This window comes from Aulonocara stuartgranti (assembly GCF_965226115.1).
Source record: "Aulonocara stuartgranti genome assembly, chromosome: 14".
NCBI lineage: Eukaryota > Metazoa > Chordata > Actinopteri > Cichliformes > Cichlidae > Aulonocara > Aulonocara stuartgranti.
This window is the reverse complement of record NC_138950.1, coordinates 23050167-23073209: the sequence shown is the minus strand read 5'-3', so window position 1 is coordinate 23073209 and position 23043 is coordinate 23050167. Positions and strand designations below refer to the sequence as shown.

Sequence of the window (23043 nt, the reverse complement as noted above, 5' to 3'; positions counted from 1 at the left end):
GTATCTACTGATATCTACTGCTAGCTAGTTTATTGTGATGGTGCTGGGTTTTTTTTTATTATGTTGCTCTTTGTTGTTTGCTTTCTCTTCTGTTTTTTTTCTCCATACAGGTGACCCAGGTGTTTTGTTTTTTTGTTTGTTTGTTTTTTTCTTTCTTCTCCCCCTTCTCACCGTCTCTTCTCCCCTTTGGTTTTCTCTCTCCCTCTCTTTCTTTCATTCTTTCTCCCTGTCCTATCCCCCAGTCATGTCTGTCCCTTATAAAAACAAAACACAATAAACACCATTTATGTCTCCAGAAAAAAAAAAGAGTTATGTGTGTTGCAGGTATCGGTCTAGTTATGCTGTTCTTCAGTTGGTTGCTGTCGATCTTCAGAGCCAAGTACCATGGATATCCATACAGCTTCCTGATGAGTTAGTGCTGATCAGCTCCTCCAGAGTCAGAGCAAGTATAAGTCAGAGGACAGACGTGCTGCAGGGTGCTGTCCACAGCATCTTTGATGAAAAACTGTTTGCCAAGCCATGATTTGTCCTCTGATCTGTTTAATAAAGTCAGTACATCATATACATACGGTGCCTTTTACAATATCACAAGTGGTTCCTTTACAACAACAGAGCTCTGATCGCTGCTGTGCAACATGAACAGTCGTGTACCAAAAGGTGTCTTCTTGGTCTGAACTTGGGCCAAATTGTTTGATTTGTGATTCATTTTTTTGTCTTAAAGTGCAGACATGAGTCAGGGCTGTTTAGTTCTAGTGGCTGAGACCTCAGCAGACATTACAGTCTGTTGTTGCTGTGACTCTTAGGATCCAGCAGCAGTAATCTGTGTGCTATTTGTACTAAAAAGGTGTTGTGATATTTTGATACCATGGTAGCATTTACAGGATATTGTTTTATTGTGATATTATACAGGAAAACTGTTACTCAATAAGGCCCATTTACTAGTTGTTTTTCTCTTTCTCTCTGACCCAAGAATTGATGTGTAAGAATCACAGGATGGTACCCCAAGGTCGAAAATACCACAGAGACGAGACCACTTCCTTACTCCCATCCTCCCTTCCTTATCTTTTAGAAAAGAGCTTGTTAAAAAGCCAGGTGGTTTGTTTCAGAATTCACTAATGAAAGAACTCTGTATTCTATGTCTAGGAGTGTATTTTGCTGGGATGATCATAAATTGTAACTGAAGAGATAAACTACACAAAGGATACTTCTTTGCTCACAAGGCAGGAAGACGTTTCCTTATTTGGTCTGTACCGGTTTGAACTGAGAACCTGCTGACACACGAACCTTTTTCCTCTATATAAGCTGTTGTGTACTTAATAAACCTTTGAGTTGATTGTGGGAGAGCAATCTGAACAGTCTGTGTCACTTTGTTCTCCTAACTGCTCCCGGCGCTGTAACTAACCCGCTGAACGGCATACTTGAGTGTTACTTTGAATAATTAGGAGTCTTATAAGGAAAGGACAAAACTGCTTATCGCTCACGCCACGGAGGAAACCCGGGATGGAAATTTCCTTCAAAAGGTTTTGTTAAAACATCAGTTGAGACATATGGATCTGCACTTAACGTTTCTTTTTTTATGTACAAATGCTTCCCTCCTTTAGTAATACTCTGCTTGGTTTTTACTGAGTTTGTACACTTGTGTTGCAGTTAGGCAAACAGTCAACAGAGAGCATAGTTTTGATTTTAAACCCACATTTAAATTTAAATGTGATATTTGATTTATTTGCCGGAGTAACTGTTAAAGTTAGCTCTGTTTCTGGAACAGAAACGCTTCCTGTGTTTGGGGTTAACAAACTAAACCTGTTGTCGGCATCACGGCCCTCACATGTAAAATATGATCTGTAGAAAGAAAAGTTACTTTCATTACATGGCTCAGTAAAATCCCATAATCAGTAAAAAAACAAAACAATTTAGGCTTCTGTTCTGGCCATTTATGGCACCACCAGTGAAATGAAGAGCCTGAACTCCCAAATCATTCAGAAATTTATTTACAAAAAATCAAAATACAATTGCAGGTAAAAAAAAAAAAGAAAAAAAAAAATCCATTTCCTGAAATACCATTTAAAATCGATTAACTGAGAAACATGTACATATAATACAAAGATTAAGAAGCAAAACAAACATGGAAAAAGAATGATGAACTGTTAAAAACAAAGTCCCGATGAACTATTTGTGGGTGAACGGATGTGGGGGGCTTGACCAGTCATCAGACTTTCATCCTTCGCATCATCTGTAAGTTTGAAAGAAAAGAAAAAGACAAAGATTAAACCAAAACTCAGGAAAATGCATTTCAGCAACACTGCTACAAAACAAGATTTAATAACATCTGAATACAATAAAATGTTGTTGCACATGTCAGAAATAAAAACCACACCCTGTGCTGTTGTCCTTTCATAAACCACTGAAGTGTCAGATGTTTACCTTGCGAGCGCTGGCTGTCAATCCAGGAGACTTTGCAGATCTGCTGGCAGCTTGGGGAGATTTCCTCGATCCTTTCGTTACCACTTGAGGTGATTTAAAGTTTCCAGTTCTCCCAGCTTGTCTCACACCACCACGTGAACTCCCCGATGGCATTTTTTCCTGGTGCTTGCGTGCGCTCGTCTGAGCAGGCGACTTCTTCAAGCTGTCGCCTGGGGATTTACGTGCAGAGCTGCGCAGCTTGTTCAGATGTTTCTTCAGGTAGTTATTGCTTTTAGGGGTGTTTTCGATGGTAAACATCATTGACTGCCTCCGCTCAGCCTGAGAGTAATGCAAGTGAAACTTAGCAAAGCGCTCAAAAACAAAGTTTTGTCACAATTTTGTGTGAGCTAAAATTACACTCACTGGGCTGAGGGCAGCACGAAGAGTAGAGCTCGAAGGACCACTGCTCACGCTCCTGTTTTTCGGGGTGAGTGGACGAGGGAAGCAGCTGGCTTTCATCTTTTTCTTCAGGTTGAGATAAAAAGCAAACATAAAGTTACATTTTAAACATTTTTCTACTTATTTTGGATGACTATTCAATAACTATACAATATACTATCCACCAGTAATAGTATACCACAGTTTCCTGTTCATGGTTCAACCAACCTCAGGTGAAGTTTGGTGTAGGGACAATGTGGATGAAGGCTGCTTTGTGCCTTTTGGGCTCCTCAGCTGATAGGAGCTGGCGGTCCTTGAGGGTAGCTGGCCTGGCATCAAGGACAGACGGTCGGAGCGAGTGCCGGCAGCAGCACCCACCTGCCCCAACATGAGTGACTGTCGATGTGAGATGAGGGAATCCCGCAGCTGGCTTGGAACCATGGATGCTCGGCGGATTGTGTCTGACGGGTCACCTGTACGCAGCTCTTCGTCTGTAAAAACCAATGGACCGCTCCTTCCAGTCTAGAAGAAGAAAGATTTTAGTGCATTCAGTATACAGACGTTTAATTAGGAACAAATGGTAAATGGCCTGCATTTGTATAGTGCTTTACTCAGTCCCTAAGGACCCCAAAGCGCTTTACACTACATTCAGTCATTCACCCACACACACACATTCACACACTGGCGATGGCAAGCTACGTTGTAGCCACAGCTGCCCTGGGACGCACTGACAGAGGCGAGGCTGCCAGACACTGGCGCCACCGGGCCCTCTGACCACCACCAGTAGGCAAACATGGAGTTAGTATCTTGCCCAAGGATATTTGGATGCAGCCATGCAGCCAGGAGGCAGCCTGGGATCGAACCACCGACCCTCTGATTAGTAGCTGACCTGCTCTGCCACCTGAGCTACAGCCACCCAACACACTATTTGAGAAATTTGGCATCCAAGTTCTTTTCTTATCACCTCAGACTCAACAGGGTAGCTGCTTTTTAGGTGAGGCAGACAGGCCTTGTTCCTGGACTGGAGCTCCGCAATCCTCAGCCAGTCTTCAGGTCCACCATCAGGCTCGTTTTCTGCTCCAACGCAGAAGGTACTGGTGGCTGAAAAGAAACAGATGACGCAAAACAGTTACACATACACACAAATCTCAGGTTTTACAGTTGTTACTATGAACGTGCAGCTCCAATTTCAGCTTCCATCAAAAACAGTGATTCCCAAAGTGTGGGCCAGCGTCCCCTTATGGGCCACAAAGGTACTGCAGGTGGGCCACATCAGTAACAGAAATTTAGCTTGAAATCACTCACAAATACAAGTTACATACTTATATAAATTTAGTTATATAAAAAGTGAATTATAACTAGTAAAGGGAGGTGGTTAGTTGAAATAATTTTAATTAAATAATCTTTACAATTATATTTCTTCCATAATCAAGCAGCCTGAGTTGCTCCAACTATACAGTAATTTAATAATGTTATAACTGCATTATAAATAATGCTGTTTCTCTCTGAAGGCTTATTAGAATTACGATTTAAAACTTAAATGAAGTTCCATCACGATTCTGCAACTCTTTCCTTTCAGGAGGGAAAACTGATCCTTTTACTCACGCTGTACATGGATGGTGCTCCGTCTGTACCCTGGAAGCCCAATGAGTTGGTCGCTGGCAGAGCTGGTCCTTCTGGCGGGAGTGTCAAACAGCTCCATAGACACGGGCCGGGCAGAGTTTGCATTAGCGAGGTTTGGCTGGGAGCGAGCTGAAGCCAGGCTGTAGAAGGTCTCATCAGCTTCACCGCAGCCCGGGGTCTTCTACAGATCAGAAATCAACAGTCACAACTACAGTAATACTCGGATGGAAGTTTTGGGATATTTAGAAGGGGAAACGTTGGACCACTTAAATGTATTGTTAAGGTGCTGCGGTGAATTATTATGTGCTGCCAACAAGCAAGTGATGTACACAAAGATCTATTAGTCAACTAATCTTTTAGTATGATAGTTAAAACTTGAGACAGTGATTCCTTGTTAGAGAAAGGCATCATCAGAGAAATTTTAGAAACTGGTTAAATGAAACAATAACAATAATACTAGTAAACCTTCATCAGCATAGTGACTAAATTACATAAATAGTGAAGTTGAAACACCTGTAATTTAAAAAAAAATACAGAGAATATTAAAAATGAACCAATTTTATCAGTGTGTATTATTGTGAACATGCAGTAAGCGTGTGTGAGTTTCCTCCACCTTGGTCATAGTGATGTTTATAACCTGTGTGGTTCTGCGGCGTTTGACTGACGAAGTTGGATTTTTTGGGGTTGAATCCATAATTTCCTCTGCACCGGTCCTGAGAAAGAAAAGGAATTTGAAAATGAAAGATTTTGAAAGCAATTAAATCAGTATTGTTTCTAATACATGAAATACAATTTAGACACAATTATCTGTACAATTGTGTCCTATTCAGTTTTATACATTAAAATTACATTTAAGAACAAATGTTAAAGGGTCTGAATAATAAATTATTTTACTACAGTAACCAGGAAATAAAGTACTCACTCCTTAAAGGAGTAAAGAGTTGCAAAGTGTTTCGTAATCGCACAATATTAGGGGACAAGATATAATCACTGCTAATTCTTAAATTTTGTCTTGATAATAAAACACGTCTTGGTAAGATCACAACCAATCTAGAGCTAAAAATGCGTAAGGAGTATGACCACAAAAGCACCTCTTGACTTGTCTGGTGTTTATAGGAGTAAAGTACAAAGTTTCCAGTGACTCGGCCTTTAGACCCCGGCGTTTGGCTGCCAAGCGTTCTGAACTGCGAACAAGTGGTGTGCTGCATTCATCGGGCGCTGAGAGTTTTCTGAAAAAGTTTGTTTTAAAAAAAAGAAAGAAAACAGTGTGCATTAATCACTACCCCCACTAAATCTTTCCAAATCCAATATAACACTTTCACCTTCCACACAGTGAGTGTCTGCATGTATAGTTGTTTTTGGGAGAACTACCACAAAGGTGATATTCAGAATTCTGGCAGGTGTTTGTGTGTCTAGTGGGACATATTGTGTTTTGTCAGTACTACAGTAGTCATGAAACATCACAGGTGTGTCGTTGGGATTGAAATGAAGTTTGAGGATGTGTGTAGGAACACAGAGTGGAGGCATGTCAGAATTTATGGGCCACAGCCCCTGAAACATGAATATCAATTTGTCATCCCATTTGGATTGTTTTCCATTTGTAATGCATTACTGCATCATCGTGTGAGTCATGTAATGCATTTTAGTCCAAGAACACACTGACTTCAGCTGGAGCCATCCTGTACAAGGTGGGCTTCAGTTATCTGTTACTCAAGTCACAGCTTTTAAAAGATTTTGCATCTCCTCTTCTTTAGAACACCAATCTTTTAACTTTGTTCTGTGCGTTTAATTTATTTTCCCGTCTGTTTGGTGAACAAGTCCTATAAAAAGATTCTGAGAAACCTTAACCCAACACTTACCTTGTGGAGTTTAGAGAGTCTTCCATACTGCTCTGGTCCAGGCTATCTGAGCTCATAGCTCTCTTCACCTGTGCTCTAGTGCAAACCCCCGAGTTTGAGTAAGGCACCTCAAAGAAACACGAGCTTGTTGCACTGCCTCCATTGGCATGAATCTTATTCTGTACTCTTAAATTCTGGTCAGCACGGGCAAGCTGAAAGTAAAGAAATTGTGACAGAACAGGTTAAAATGCTAAAAAAATAAAATAAAATTCAGGTGTGGTTTTAATTTCTTCTATGTTTCTGCTTATTGTGTTCAATCGTCATGCTTTAAACTGCAATACTAACCTGTGCCTCCAAGCTGGCCACCCTGTGTGAAAGTGTCTTCTCATTGGCTTGAGCCTTGTCCAAATCAAGCTGAAGTACTTTCTTTTCCATTATCATAGTGTGCATTTCACGCTCTTTAGCTTCAAGAGAAAGCTTGAGAGCATCCACTTCGTCTTGGCTTTTCTGGAGAAGCTGCTTCTTGCTGTTGTAATGATTTGCAGCCTTCTCCATCTGTGGTATTCAAAACACGTATCTTAATTTTCTAGTCCAGATCATTTATCTCACACACAAAAAAATTCTCATGAACAAAACAATTATATTAAGAGATAAGCAGAAATAAAAATGATTACATTCTCAAACAAATCCAAACAGATGTTCAGTCACAAGCAGTAAAATATATTTTGTAACAGTTTCTGGTCACACCAACCTGAGCCTTGTAGTGTTCAGCAGCCTCTGATTTAGTGGCAAGCTGTTCCTGCAGATCTCTCTTGATTAGCTCAATTTCTTCTGCTTTCTCTTGCTCTTTCAGCAATTTCTCATTCTCCATTTTCAGTATTTCCAGCTCTTGCTGCAGTACAGACTCAAGCTTCCGTGAGGCTACATTCTCCCTCTTTAGGGCCAGGTTGGCTTGGAGAAGTCTTTCCTTCTCAAAAACTATGGCTTCGTGATCTTTTTCTGCCTGGAGTATTCTAACCAAAAGCACCTGTTTTTCTTGGACAAGAGTATCCTTCTCTTTGAGTGTGGTAACCTGCATCTCCTGCACAGTCTCTTTCAACCTGATGTTAGTAACTTGTGTTGCTTCATGTTGTGTCAACTCTGCAGCTGCGGATGCAAGCTGTTGCTGAAGGAGGTTTATTTGCTGAGCAGACTCTTGCTGAGTTTCAACTAATTTCTGCTCTTTGGCCAGAAGCCTTTCCACCTCCTCCTTCAAATCCTGGATCTCATTTTGGAGAACATAGGTCTGTTTGGAGCTCTCCTGTTGTATCTCAGCCACAAGTTTCTCACTAGCTTCAGCTTCAGCTTTTGTTTTTTGTATCACGTTAGCTTGAGCAGTGACCTCCTCTCTGAGTGTGTTTATACTTTGGTCTTTATCAGCTCCAAGTGTCTTGACAACTGACAACTCTGCCTGAAGGACTTTAACCTTCTCCTCTGCCTTTGTGAGAGACTCTCTCATGTCACATACTTGGTTTTTCAGAGTTTCGATCTCTTGTTCTAGCATGTCAGAGTGGATTGAGCCCTCTTTTCTAAGTGTGACCAGTTGTTCTTCTTTGGCCTCGACCTGCTCTCTCAGCCGCTTTACCTCTTCTTCTGAGGTCATCATCATGTTTTGTAGAGAGTCCTTTTCCTGAGAAAACTCAAATTCCTTCTGTTTCAGCAGGTTTTCTTTAACCTGAGCCTGCTCTGTTGCAGTCTTCAGTGATTCATTCAAACACTGCACTTGACCCTGAAGACTTTGGATCTCATTCTGTAGAGCCTCTGACTCCATGTAGTTGTTGGTCTTCATCTCATCTACCTCAGCCTCTTTAGTCTGGATTTCCTGCTTCAGTCGATTCACTTCTGCTTCAAGAACTGAAATTTGCTTCCTAAGCTCTTCAATCTGCAAAGTGCTTTCCTCTTGCTGTTTGGCCATTACAGCTTCTCTGGCTTGAGCGTGCTCCTTGGCCATCTCAAGAGAATGGGTCATGCTCTTTATTTGGTTGTTCAGATCATCAAGCTCTTGCTGTAACAATTCAGAGCGTGTAGAGGCCTCAGTCTCTAGCAGAGCCATCTGTTCCTCTTTTGCCTGGACCTCATTTTTCATTCGCTTCATCTCTTCCTCAGAGGCAAACAGTTGTCGCTGCAACAGCTCTTTCTGGACGACGCTCTCCTGCTCCTGTTTTTCAAGCACAACTAGCTGCTCTTGAAACTTCTCCTCTGCCTTTGTGAGAGACTCTCTCGTGTCACATACTTGGTTTTTCAGAGTTTCGATCTCTTGTTCTAGCATGTCAGAGTGGATTGAGCCCTCTTTTCTAAGTGTGACCAGTTGTTCTTCTTTGGCCTCGACCTGCTCTCTCAGCCGCTTTACCGCTTCTTCTGAGGTCATCACCATATTTTGTAGAGAGTCCTTTTCCTGAGAAAACTCAAATTCCTTCTGTTTCAGCAGGTTTTCTTTAACCTGAGCCTGCTCTGTTGCAGTCTTCAGTGATTCATTCAAACACTGCACTTGACCCTGAAGACTTTGGATCTCATTCTGTAGAGCCTCTGACTCCATGTAGTTGTTGGTCTTCATCTCATCTACCTCAGCCTCTTTAGTCTGGATTTCCTGCTTCATTCTATTTACTTCTGCCTCAAGAACTGAAATGTGTTTCCCAAGCTCTTCACTCTGCAAAGTGCTTTCCTCTTGCTGTTTGGCCATTACAGCTTCTCTGGCTTGAGCGTGCTCCTTGGCCATCTCAAGAGAATGGGTCATGCTCTTTATTTGGTTGTTCAGATCATCAAGCTCTTGCTGTAACAATTCAGAGCGTGTAGAGGCCTCAGTCTCTAGCAGAGCCATCTGTTCCTCTTTTGCCTGGACCTCATTTTTCATTTGCTTCATCTCTTCCTCAGAGGCAAACAGTTGTCGCTGCAACAGCTCTTTCTGGACGACGCTCTCCTGCTCCTGTTTTTCAAGTGCAACTAGCTGCTTTTGAAACTCGTCCTCTGCCTTTGTGAGAGACTCTCTCATAGTATTCACGTTGGATTTTAGAGTTTCGATCTCTTGTTCTAGCATGTCAGAGTGGATTGAGCCCTCTTTTCTAAGTGTGACCAGTTGTTCTTCTTTGGCCTCAACCTGCTCCCTCAGCCGCTTTACCTCTTCTTCTGAGGTCATCACCATATTTTGTAGAGAGTCCTTTTCCTGAGAAAACTCAAATTCCTTCTGTTTCAGCAGGTTTTCTTTAACCTGAGCCTGCTCTGTTGCAGTCTTCAGTGATTCATTCAAACACTGCACTTGACCCTGAAGACTTTGGATCTCATTCTGTAGAGCCTCTGACTCCATGTAGTTGTTGGTCTTCATCTCATCTACCTCAGCCTCTTTAGTCTGGATTTCCTGCTTCATTCTATTTACTTCTGCCTCAAGAACTGAAATGTGTTTCCCAAGCTCTTCACTCTGCAAAGTGCTTTCCTCTTGCTGTTTGGCCATTACAGCTTCTCTGGCTTGAGCGTGCTCCTTGGCCATCTCAAGAGAATGGGTCATGCTCTTTATTTGGTTGTTCAGATCATCAAGCTCTTGCTGCAACAATTCAGAGCGTGTAGAGGCCTCAGTCTCTAGCAGAGCCATCTGTTCCTCTTTTGCCTGGACCTCATTTTTCATTCGCTTCATCTCTTCCTCAGAGGCAAACAGTTGTCGCTGCAACAGCTCTTTCTGGACGACGCTCTCCTGCTCCTGTTTTTCAAGCACAACTAGCTGCTCTTGAAACTTCTCCTCTGCCTTTGTGAGAGACTCTCTCGTGTCACATACTTGGTTTTTCAGAGTTTCGATCTCTTGTTCTAGCATGTCAGAGTAGATTGAGCCCTCTTTTCTAAGTGTGACCAGTTGTTCTTCTTTGGCCTCGACCTGCTCTCTCAGCCGCTTTACCTCTTCTTCTGAGGTCATCATCATGTTTTGTAGCGAGTCCTTTTCCTGAGAAAACTCAAATTCCTTCTGTTTCAGCAGGTTTTCTTTAACCTGAGCCTGCTCTGTTGCAGTCTTCAGTGATTCATTCAAACACTGCACTTGACCCTGAAGACTTTGGATCTCATTCTGTAGAGCCTCTGACTCCATGTAGTTGTTGGTCTTCATCTCATCTACCTCAGCCTCTTTAGTCTGGATTTCCTGCTTCAGTCGATTCACTTCTGCTTCAAGAACTGAAATTTGCTTCCTAAGCTCTTCAATCTGCAAAGTGCTTTCCTCTTGCTGTTTGGCCATTACAGCTTCTTTGGCTTGAGCGTGCTCCTTGGCCATCTCAAGAGAATGGGTCATGCTCTTTATTTGGTTGTTCAGATCATCAAGCTCTTGCTGCAACAATTCAGAGCATGTAGAGGCCTCAGTCTCTAGCCGAGCCATCTGTTCTTCCTTAGCATGAATATCTGCATTTAGCCTCTTGATTTCTTCTCGAGATGCTGTCTTCTGCTTCTCGAGTGCTTCCATATGTTCAGCACTTTGTTGTTGAAGTAGCTCTATTTGTTGGACATTCTCTTGTGTGGTTTTATCTAGCAAGTCTTGCTTCATGTGAATTTCCTGCTCCGCCTGTTTGAGAGATGAACTAAGGTCTTCCACTTGAGCTGTTAAGATCTGGATTTTGTCACTGAGAGTTTCTTGCACATTAGACTTCTCAAGAAGTAACTTGGCAAGCTCTTCTTCTTTGGCTTGAATTTCATCTTTGTTTTTGTTAGTTTCATGTGTAAGAATGTCAACTTCATCTTTGAGACTGTTAATTTGTTGCTCTTTAACAGCCAACAGAGAAGTAGCAGCAGCTAACTTTGTCTCAAGATCGTTCACCTTTTCTTCAGTCTGATGAAGAAGATCTTCCTTTGCTTGCTTAATTTCCTGTAGTTTTTTAATTTCTTGTTCACAAGCAGCAATATGCTGTTGTAGCCTGTCTGTCTGCTCATTTTTTTGCTCCTCAACCTGCTCAAGCTGAAGCTTAAGGACTCTGATCTCTTCTTGAAGAACTCCCCTCTGCTCATGTATCTCCTTAATTTCTTGGTGGCATTCCTCCAGTTGCTGAGTTTTAGCATGAATCTCCAGCTCAGCCTTTTTCAGGGAGAAATGTGTAGTCTCTAGCTCATTCTTCAAACCCCTGATTTCAGTCTCCAACATTTCTCTCTGGCAATTTAAGAAGAACCAACAATTATAATCAATGAAGTAGAAAATAAAATTTCCAAACTTAAACTGAAAATAGGGCTGCTCAATTAATCGAATTTTAATCACGATTACGATCTGGGCTTTCAACGATCATTAAAAATGACTGAGCACACCTCTCTGCATTTCGAACACGTGTCAGAGCAGCGGTCCACAACCTTTTTTGCGCCACGGACCGGTTTATGCCCGACAATATTTTCATGGACCGGCCTTTAAGGTGTCGCGTATAAATACAACAAAATAAAACTAGTACCAGTACCGAAAAAAAGAAAATTTATTCATACCACACGTGAAAAGACCAAGGAAAACCGAGTAAATGATAAAAATGATAACAAAATAATGCTGAAAAACGATAAAAACCCTGAAAACTATACATTTCACACCTGAGCCTCAACTCTCGCGGCCCGGTACCAAACGACTCGGACCGGTACCGGTTCGGGGACCGCTGATTAAGAGGACCCGAGGGATGCTCGGAAAGCTCAGAAGTTATTTGGAGAGGAGAGTGACTGCCGTTGGTTGAAAAGAGAGGTAAAAAACTTCAGTGGTGTGGAAACATTATGGATTGGCGGAGTCAGACGTGGATCAAGTAGACACAGTGTGTAAACTTTGCTACAGTGTCGTAGCTGCACCACAGAGCAACACTGCAAAGTTCACTAAACATAGATGTTTACATTTTTCATTTATTTTTTATATCGCAAACATTTGCACTGTTATCAGTATTTTCACACTATTTTATATTATTTTTTGACAATCTTTAAAGTCATTATTCAACACATTGTTATTGTTAAATAAATATCGTCAAATAATCGAGATCTCAATTTCAGTGAAAATAATCGTGATTATCATTTTTGCCATAATCGAGCAGCCCTAACTGAAAATAAACAATTCAAGATGTTTATCGCTTACCATAATATTTTATAAATTTTTTATATTTTCAATTAAGTTTGCTTTTAAAATTGTTAGCTTTTACATATAATTACCTCTACTATGGGTCCCATATTTTCCCCAACTTCATCCTTACTGGCCTTGCTTATTTCATCCTCCAAACAGGAAATCTTTCCTTGAAGGATTTGAATTTGTTCTGTAAGGAGTTCCTGAGAAATGAGAAAGGGAGCAGCTTACAGTAAATTAATTTGTATAAAACCCAACATTTAATGAGAGCAATGGAGAAATAAGATTACTTACAGTCAACACAAAACTAATATAACTACTCTTCTTTATTTATAATAAAATAGGCAGACATGAGCATTTAAATGTGCTTTTCTTCTGAGTCTTCAACAGACATGATGTTTCCTATTCATTGTCCTTTTTGCATTCAGATTTCTCTGAATGACACAGGAATGCATGTTAAACAATATCTCTTGTGAATCTATACCTTTTGAGCAGTTGCTTGGTTGAGCTCAGACTGTAGATTGTTTCTTTTGTTTCTCCACTCCTCCTGAGCGGACGCTTGACTTTCCGTCAGTCTACCAACTTCTGTCTCAAAGGCGGCAAGCTGTGAGCACACAGCTCTCACCTGAGAAAATTTTTAAAAATTAAAAAGGTTTTTCAAATCCATGTTTTGATCTCAAAACTGACACAAAAAACTCCTCAATACTTTAAAAGGTTTCTACTAGTGAAACACTCTCCAGAAACATGAAATGCACATGACCTTTACTGAATCCTGTCATAAGTGAGAATTCACTATCACAGATTTGCCTCAAAAGGTTTGGAAGCCGTAACAGCAGACACGTTCATTAGATCTTTAGTGTAATTAAGAGACCCTCAAGAAAACAAAACAAAACAAACAACAACTTAAAAACAAACAAAAAAAAAAAAACAAAACAGAATATTTTGCATGTTATTACCTGAGAAGAAAGCACACCGTTTTCATCTGCAAGCTCATCCACTTTGCGCTCCATGAGTGAAGTGTTTGTCTTGAGGTCTTTATTTTGCTTCAGCATCTCATTAAGACGCTGTTGTAAGCTGGAAAATAAATAAATAAATAAAAAATTTACTTTAAAACACTTCTGTACAAAGGTCTTGAAGTACAGACTATTAGTCTGTTGTACAGAATTTAGTCTGTTGTTAGGGGGTTGCTAGGCAACATGATGACAAAATATTGTGTAACTTTTGTGGATAGAAATTAGATGTTATGGTTGTGATATTAAAATGATGATTTTATAGGTAGGGATGGGAATCGAAACCCGGTTCTTGTTGAGAACCAGTTCCCACTGTTTCAATTAACTGGAAGCCTAGGCTGTGAATCTCTTAAGATCTCACTGTTGGGTTTGTAAGGCCATGTTACTCCTAAATTTCTATCTTGTTCAAAGAGAAGATATAAAACAAAGTTATAAGCTAATCGACCTGTGTGTTCTTCTTTTTTAAAAACAAGAATCGATAAAGAATCAAGTTGTTAAACAGAATCGAAAAAGGAATCGGAATCGTGAAAATCTCATCAATTCCCATCCCTAGTTATAGGTTCATAAATCACTGTTCTTGGGTACTTACTCATCGTTCTTGATCTCAAGCTCATTAATTTGTTCTTTGGTAACATGCTCCTGATCACCTTGTTCTTCCTTTAGTTTATCCAGGCGGTACTGCAACTGGTTAATGCGAGACTCTGGGAAAGAGAGAGAAAGAAAACCAAAGCACGAAGCAAAGTCTACTGAAAACATGACAAGTATAAAAAGCTTAAATGAAAATGCAGACAATCTTAGACAAATATGAGTGGTGCTTTAACAAGAATTTTGCCATTTCTCAAGTCTAACAAAATGCAAACCATACATTCAACAGATAGTACCTCTTTGTTCAATGAGCGCAATCTTGCTGGCCAGCTCCCTCTCCAAACTATCTCGGTAGTCTCGCTCCTTGATCATCTGTCGCTGCATTTTCCTCAGCTGAAATTTCGGTGTGTTCATTACATCCTCCAGAGGAGAACTGCTGTGTGAATTAAGCAGATCAGAAAGGTAAAGATTTTCAACGAAATGATGACAACCTGTGGATTTTCATCATGTATATTATAAGATAATGTAATACAAGGAAGATTGGATTAACATAATCCATAAAACTGAATAAAAATGAATATTGCAACATAACCTGAAAATATTTAAGTCATATCTGGTACCTGACTGAAGAAGAAGCCACAGTTTCTATGTCCACAAATTTAATTCTACTGGTTCGGTGGAAGAAAGGAGACTCATCACCCAAGAAGGAAGAGATGCTTGACATGTTGGTACCAGAGGTGGCTGCTGATTGCTCAAATATTTCTTGAGAGAAAGTCAAATCTGAGACAAATATTGCACAATAGAGTCAAGCCAATTAGTTAGTTTGTTTTGATAAAAACTTCTTATTACAGTCTACCTCGGAGGGGAAAAACAAAAGTGACATATTTGCGACTTACGTTTTCCTCTCAGATGAGCGTCAAGTTCCTCGCTCAAATAAACACAACCCTCACTCTCCATCACAAAGGAACTAGTTAGGTGTGCTAGTTCCCGCTAGCAGAGTGGGAATAAATAAATACACACAGAATTAAAATAATAGCACCAAGCAACTCATGAGAAATGAGATGAGATGTATAAGTGTGACCACAATACACCAGCAGCTCCCAGCTTACCTCCACATCGCAGTCCAACATGTTCAGAGTGCAGTGGTCATTCATCATATCATGGTATACAAGCAACAAAAGCACCTAGTGATGTTGCAATAAAAAAGTATGATAAGTGTTTTCTTTGGGCCTTTGAAAAGAAAAATGAAAAACAAAGAGGAAGTTTTTTACCTTTGAAATTTCAGCTGTTAGGCTGATGCCATCTCTAATGTGGTCCCAACGCAGAGAAGAGCTCTTGCTTGCATTAAATCTGCAGTCCCCTAAACAACAAAACACACACATGCTCAGGTCAGTAATATATTTATCTCCCATTATAATAAAAATGGTACCAGTGAGGAAGTTTTACAGTGAGGCTCAGGAAGAAAAGCCAATGATCTTTAAACATGAAGGTCAGTTGCTCACATACTGAAGCGTCCTTGTGCAAGACACTAAACCCCAAACTAACACTTATCCACTAGAGTTAATGTGTGTTATATGAATGAGTGAATTTGGCTTGTAGGCTAAAACACGCCCTGTAACAGTAGAAAAGTGTTAAATAAGTAGCAGTCCATCTACCAGGACACAATCTGGATCCCACCCAGGAATGCAGGGTGTGTCCAAAGGTGCAAAATATCTGTTATTTAAGGGAGAGAAAACAATGTGTTTAAAGTAAGGATGAGCTCCAAGTTCCTACATTAACACTTTCTGAAATACAAAGCCGTTTAAGCCCAATCAGACCATGAAATCCCCTTTGATCATATGTACTTCAGTCATTGGTTTGGAACAACATAAGCCTCAATAAGCTAAAGTGCTGTGATTCACCAGCTGGAGCCTTTATTACATATATCTTGTATTAATATCACACTCGTACAAAAAGACACTCTTTTAAGAAGTCTCTCCAGAAAGAAACTCACTTTCTAGAAACTCTGCAATGACTCTGAACCGATCCTCATTTGCATCATTTAGACAGGGGATGGGCTGCTTTTTCCTAAAATGACAAAGAAAAAGAAGAAAAATATAATAAAATAAATGTCTGTGAAGGTTCTCAGTCATCCAGGTCATCGTAGTCAAAGGAGCTTGCAAAGAAAAGCGTCTGGACTTCTTAAGTTACTTGAAGACGTTTCACCTCTCATCCGAGAAGCTTCTCGGAAGCTTCTCGGATGAGAGGTGCAAGGAAGTAGGAGCTCTATATTTTCCAAAAAGCAAACAACCAACACGTTTAACACCCTGTCAGTCGCTGACACTCCCTGTTTACACAGGCTAAACATTACACCGCATTGCCAGCATACTTACAGCATATAAACAAGTCTAAGTAAGATCACTCCGTTCTGCAAGTCATCGATGGTCAGCTCTGAGTCACAGAGTTTTAAACTGTTCACCTATAAAATTATAGTTTGGAGAGAAAAAAACAAAACAAAAAAGGGTGATTAAAACTTTAAACATTAGTGCAATCATTTCACCGTAATGTCCACTAACATAACTCAACTTACCCAGGAAAGTAAAGACTTTACAGCCAAGTTCATCTCCATCTTGGCTGACCCTTTATTCAAAAAAGGGATTTGCACTCAGGAAACTATAAAACAAAAAGCTATGTTAAATACTTGCAAGCTATCCAATTAGCACCGATTAACATTGTTGCACGACATTTTTTTTAACTACTACTACTACTTAACAAGTACCTGACAATAATATCTACACTATGTTTCAGCAAAGTTATTTTGACCATAATGTTTTAAAACACCAGCTGCCGACCTACTGTTGCGCCGAAATAGAGCTGCCAAAGGGTTCAGTAACGTCTATTAAGTCGAACGGTAGTAAAAATCGTGACTCACCTTAAAGGTTAGCAATTCTTGCCACTTGTACAGCAGTAGTCTATAGTGTAACTTATTAGTGTCTGAAGATACGCCTGCCTGTCTACAGAACATAGAGTTACTGGTAGAAAATAAACAGTCCCATGTGAACTACCACCAAATTCAAAAAGAGACGAAGAAAATTGAACCAGCCAATCCGTTTACACTTATACTCGCGTCTGAAAAATAGGCAAAGTTGATTGGTTTACAAAGCGGAAGTTGTGCTCGATCATGTCCGGGCAACACAGGCACTGCGGAAAAGTTAAATAAATAAATTACATCCTATCTCATTTTTAAACACTTTATTTGACCTCCATGTCAAGTGATATGAGTTACGGAAAACGGCGAAGGAGAATTTGTAAGGGCGTAAGAGAACTGCGGCGTTCGTTCGGCGTCTCATGTTGATGACGTTTGCCAAGGTGAAACTACAATCTTCCGAGGAAGGACTACAAGCGCAGCTGTCAAAACGAATTGATGACTTTTGTTTTGGGTCACTATTGTTTAAACGTGGAAAACCCAGTGAAACATAGATCCTTACAATGGATGGAATAGAAAATAAATATATACACTCAGTGGACACTTTATTGGGTACACTTTGCTAGTTCTGGGTGGAACTACAGAAATACTTAAATGCTACCTGGCAGAAATTTAATTAGATACTGGAGTACTGGCCCAACTTTTATGTCTTGAATTAATTACATTCTCCATTTTGTAGACAAATTATGACTTGTAGAATAGCTGAGAGCCTGCAGGTGGCAGGCTAAACTATGATGACAATGTTCACATGACATTTTCTTTAAATGAGAGATTCGGCACAAGCTTTTACAGTAAACAGCCAGTGGGAGGTGAAAAAACACATTTCTCAGCACTATAGCTATATACTATACTATTTAGTTACTTATGGTTTTAAACTACACCGTTTGACATTTTATTTTATTTTTTAATCTATTAGCTATTATATATTTTTATATCTTTTGGTATGATGTCCAGAGGTACCAAAGAAGTTCAAATGTTTGATAAAAGGGCCTGAAATCCAACTTTTCCTGTGATGAAAGTGACTGTTTTTATGTTAAGGTCGGACTCCTGTGGGACTTATTTCAGTCAAAAACTAAGGACAGCTGCCAGTGACAGCTAAAGGAAACACACATGGCTTCAGCTGGTTAACCTATGACCTGATAGATGAAGTCCCTTTATTTTGGAATTGTGAATCTGTTGTTTGCCAGCTCTTTAAATTCATATAGACTGATATTTCATACCACACAGTGACAGAAAAACACCTTAGACATATTTAAATATAATCCTAACCCATGAATTCTCAAAACAGAATCAGCAAAATTAGAATTGAGGTGGCACTGAACCTTGACTGACTTGGAAACTTTCCCAACCTTGTGAAACCTTAAACCATGACAAAACACTGCAGAGGCGTGGATTTGAGTGACAGAGGCAGTGACCTTTATTTACTTACAGTTTACCAAACCACACCAAGTATTAATGTACATTTAAACAATTCTACAAAAGCAACCAACAAAATGTGAACTTACACAATGTTATACCATGATAGTTATATTAAAGTATACTCTATAATAGATTAATATTAGAACTTTTATATGAAAATTTAAATCTGATGTACAGCATGGCCCATCTCAGAGTCTTTGTCTATTGCTGAGTAACTGAAATTTTGATTAACCAATTCACTTAAAACACAACACTCGGATCTTATGTTGATTAAAAGAAAACCTGCATGTGACATTGCACATGACAATGATCACTTCATATATTTATCTTTCTTTGTGTCTCGTACTCCGGAAACATCAACATCATTTCCACAGGAAGTGGTCTGAAGCAGACTTTTGCATCAGGTCCTTTCTGCTGTCTGTCAAAAGTACATTATCACTGTTTGAAAGATATTTTTTTTAGTCATTTGGTTTCATTTGGGGTTTTTTTCATGACTGCTGCTCAGTTAAAATAATGATTGCGTTAATCTGGCTGCAGTTAATATAAAGAATTTCTTCAAAGAAGTGAAACTGGTGGTCTTGTGGTTTTGTTCCGTGATGCTTGAACAGGTTAATATATCATCGTCAGGGTGCTGCTCACACTGTACAAGATGGTGATGAAGATGCACGTTGCCAGGTGGACTCTCCTTTTTGCCCTGTGCTTCACTTGTGTTTCTTCAAATGGTAAGTTTTTTGTTTTTTTAAGAAATCTTAAAATATAATGTTAAAAATGTAAAAAAATAATAACCAGTTTTAATGTAATGTTTAGAAAATATATGTCTACATAAGTCTGTCAGGTTTTCTTCCAATTCTCTCTTTTTTTTTCTTTTTCTTTTCTTTTTGTAAATATTTGACTCTACTGAGTGAAGAGCTCAGAATCTGGCCAATGAAAAGTACACTTAATGTATTTAGACCGTTAAACTATCACTTAACTATCATGTTAGGGTAAAATCTTCTATAAACTATCTTAGAGCAAGCTGGTTAAAACCAGTTGCAAAACTGGGACATGACATTGGATTTTTTTAAAAAAGAGACATCTACAGAGTTAAATTAAATAATAAACTTGGTCTGAATGACCAGTGAGGGATTCCAACCAGACCTCAGTGCGGAGGTGGGACAATGTGTTTTTTTCTGACAGTGACACATGGCAACTTGTGTTTATTGCAGAAAAGGTGAACTCTATGTCATGCAAAGGTATTTGCAGAGCAAATTCACAAAATAATAATATTATTAAATATTATTAAAACTATTCTGAAAACGAAACAAGGTAAACTTTCAGCGATCTAAAGTCTACCAGCAACCTCTTTTCTAAAGATGAAGTGATCTTAAGATCACTCATAACACCTGAAGAAAACACAAAGGAAATGTTCAACTTTGGCTTAAACTTAACTAAACTGTTGTTTATCTGCATTTTAAAGAGTATATCTGCTTGATTTTTAACTTTATTTTAACATTTGCATAAAATATCTTTTTCTCCTTGATATAGTAACACAGGGTCATTTTTTACCTGTTTGTGGGTGGGCCATATAAGATTGTTAATGGTTTTAAAAAGCATGATTAAGGTTATCACTTATACATTATTAGTCTTTGTCACAATCCACATCCTTTAAGGGAGTGACCTAAACTTTCTATTTTGTTTCATTTTTCCCTTTATGATGAAGACTCCTGTGAACATTTAGGAGAAATCGGTGAAGAGCACAGACTGAAGGTTCCACTTGGTTCATCTGTGCTTCTACCATGCAACATTCAAACAAGCAAGTTCAAATGGGTGACGTGGAACTACAGTGGCTCAGGGCAATTGCTCAATCTCTCATCAAAAGGGCACGTTACATTCCTGGACCCCAGAAATGGCCGAGTGAAAGTCTTTCCAAACCAGGGCTCAGAGGGGAACTACTCTATCAGAATTGATGATCTTGAAAAGGCTGACATAGGATTTTACCACTGTATACAGGAGGAGGGAAAATGTGTTCTAGTGGTGCTGGATGAAATAGGTAAGTGGATTTTTACTTGTAGATTTTAAGTTTATTCAATATTAAGCAGCGGCCTGTACTGTTTCTTCTGTCCTTGGATGACAAATGTCAAGACCCAGCACACACGAAAAGGACAAATAAATAAGTTTCTGTTTCCTGTGATATAGATCTTGTTAAACCGCAACTCTTCATGCAGGTACAAAAATCCCATGGCTGGTGATATACATCTGTGCTGGTGTGACTGCTCTATTTCTGCTGGGTACTGGTGGCTACTACACTTACAAAAAATGCAAAGGTGAGAATTGTTCTGTCTGAAATTTAAAGTCAAAGCTGAGTGTTTTAGTGATTGTTTAGGAGGCTCATTGTATATTGAACTCACTTTTTGATTCTGATGTAGATATCCGTAACAACAAAAGCAACAGCAAAGTAGAGAAGAGTACGGTCATTCCCAGTAGTGCAGCTGCTCCGGGTAAGCAACAATTTCAACTCTGTGTCACTCCAGTAATGTTCATTTGTTCGATGTAAACTAGAAGACATTTGAAATTTGTATTCACAGAGAATAACGTTTGCTTTAAAATCATTTAACTACTTTCTTACTGTTTAAAATTGTATGACAGATGCATAAAATACATATACAAGTATCACTTTCATGGCTATCCATTATGTTTAATGTTCATGTGAATTTGCATTATAATATCAACAATATACATAACACACTATACAGAGGTAAAACTACAAAACATGTCTTTATCTATCAAATCATAGACTGTGTACTACCTTTCAGCTGTTCATTTATAGTTTTACAAAATAATTTGATGTTTTTAATCAATATCATTAAGTAACTGTTAGGTCAATTGTTAACCAACGTACTTTAAAGGTGCTATTTCAACCATTTATTCACTCTTTGACAGTTAATTGCATATTTAATTCATCCCTTTTTTGTTTGTGAAGCTGTCTTCATGTTTAGCAGAACCAAACAGAAGAGCTCTTTCAGTTACTCTGCTAATGTTTCACTGCAGGTCCCAGTGCCCCACCCGTGACAACAATCAACATACCAGTAGGTGTGCATGTACATGTACCACAGGCAGTAAGACCCTACACTCATGATCTTGTTTATGGTGAGTTTACTCATCTTTTTCTTCTCTTCCTCACTATTAAACAAACATTTTGAAGTCATTGTATATCAACTGAAAAATGAAAAAAAAAAAAGTTCAGTATATAATGTTCTCAAACAATAGAAAATGATGACCAGTTCCCAACCAGTGCTGACCCCACCAGAAGTAATCCACACGGAGCTGTGCAGTATCTGGACAGGACCCAGCCTCAACAGTCTGGTCAAAGCAGCGGTGGAATTTATCCAAATTTGGATCAGTTTCGCTTTGAAAGGGTGGAAAGTCAGAGAACCAAACATAGATTTCATTTAGGTGCTTAGAAAAAGTCAATATGCTTACTGCAGTTTGCATTGTTGGTGACTTCTAAATTGTAATAGTGTGAAGTAACCATCTTCTCTTACCCCATTAGAGCTTTTCAGCAGATTACGGCCACCAAGTTTCAGTCAGCATTATTACGGTAGAATGAGCAATTCTAGTCATCTTTTATTTTTATAATGATGCTATCATCATTTCAGTTCTGTCTGATTTTGACTCATCCATTTTATTTCACAGTAAACCAACATGATCTCCGCAAGCAACACGTCAAGTCGAAGCAGGCGGAGAATCAAAAGAGAGGTAGTTAGTGTTCGCTGAGTTTTCTCCAAATGATCAGAATTATTTGTCACTGTTGGAGAATAAGCACAAAACACTGACTTCTGTTCTTTCCTCACCTGTTTCTTTACCAGCAGGCCGCGAGAAGAAGAAAAACAAAGACAGTGAGTGCTGACTTCATCTGTGGGCATGTTAGAGATGGAATAATACTGTGCACTGAACTGCTCTCCCGATTTTCCACTCTTTCCCTCTCAGACTGTGAATACAAAAACCCGATTTACAACATGAGCACCGAACAGCTCAGCCAGCTGTAGAGAATGAAGGGCACGAATGAAGGAGTTTAAATCTCATTTGAGAATGAGGGCTACGAATTCTTTTCTATTTTACTCCTTTAAGGTGATCCATGTCTTTTGTATTTGTTTGTACTGTAAGTGTGCTGCATTCCACTATTCTCTTGAATGCTGTTAGAATAAAGTTCATCAGTGTCTTCACATATAAACTGATTGCATGATGAATATACTAAAAATGTCTTCTATTGATATGTTTACCACTATGTACAGAGTTGTGTGACTGTAGAGATGTGTGCTGTTTAAACTTACAGATTGTTGTATTGAGCCTGTGTGTATGACATTGAAATAAGACTTTCTAAAAAATAAAAACTGTTTTATTGCCTTTCTATTATTTTAAAGAGAAAAATTCAAGATGTTTTTTCTTAGAAACAAAATCCCCCGCCCCCCCACACACACGCACGCAGTGACTGTAACTTTAACAAGTTGGGGGGAAACCCATCTTGAAAAACTGATAACACCAGAGGGTGACCACACGATGCTCATGTTGTGTGGGCAGACACCTCACTGTCTACTGGCTGCATCAGTTTGCAGATCACTTTCTGATCTGCTGGGTTGCTTTTACCCTCCTGGTGGGAGAGGTGGCAATTAAAGCTAACAACAACCAGCGGCGCCCTCGCACTCAGACTCA

The 23043-nt window shown here is 39.4% G+C and overlaps 2 protein-coding genes across 4 annotated transcripts; one reads left to right on the top strand and one right to left on the bottom strand.

Annotated features, from left to right (window-relative positions):
• Window positions 1-1965: 1965 nt before the first annotated feature.
• On the bottom strand, window positions 1966-17125 carry LOC309688051 (uncharacterized protein). 3 transcript variants are annotated; one of them, XM_082503482.1, is made up of 24 exons: window positions 16882-17125; window positions 16540-16622; window positions 16343-16428; window positions 15964-16037; window positions 15242-15330; window positions 15080-15154; window positions 14867-14960; window positions 14591-14750; window positions 14267-14406; window positions 13975-14086; window positions 13332-13449; window positions 12860-13000; window positions 12465-12578; window positions 7051-11448; window positions 6645-6854; window positions 6321-6511; window positions 5553-5690; window positions 5099-5174; window positions 4444-4642; window positions 3803-3939; window positions 3067-3360; window positions 2824-2925; window positions 2422-2739; window positions 1966-2230 (listed from the first exon to the last, which is right to left on the bottom strand). In XM_082503482.1, the coding sequence occupies exons 2-24, from the start codon at window positions 16576-16578 to the stop codon at window positions 2207-2209; spliced, it is 7329 nt and encodes a 2442-aa protein (XP_082359608.1). In that variant the 5' UTR covers window positions 16579-16622; window positions 16882-17125; the 3' UTR covers window positions 1966-2206. The 3 variants fall into 3 exon arrangements, with proteins under 3 accessions (XP_082359608.1, XP_082359606.1, XP_082359607.1); XM_082503480.1 differs by having other exon boundaries at window positions 5075-5174; window positions 16882-17124; XM_082503481.1 differs by having other exon boundaries at window positions 5075-5174; window positions 14267-14403; window positions 16882-17124.
• Window positions 17126-18740: 1615 nt separating this feature from the next.
• On the top strand, window positions 18741-22732 carry LOC309687038 (uncharacterized protein). Its single transcript, XM_082501704.1, has 10 exons — window positions 18741-19076; window positions 20054-20383; window positions 20559-20657; window positions 20760-20831; window positions 21382-21480; window positions 21601-21786; window positions 21884-21931; window positions 22027-22089; window positions 22200-22229; window positions 22321-22732. Exons 1-10 carry the CDS (start codon window positions 19004-19006, stop codon window positions 22377-22379), a joined length of 1059 nt encoding a protein of 352 aa, XP_082357830.1. The 5' UTR covers window positions 18741-19003; the 3' UTR covers window positions 22380-22732.
• Window positions 22733-23043: the final 311 nt, after the last annotated feature.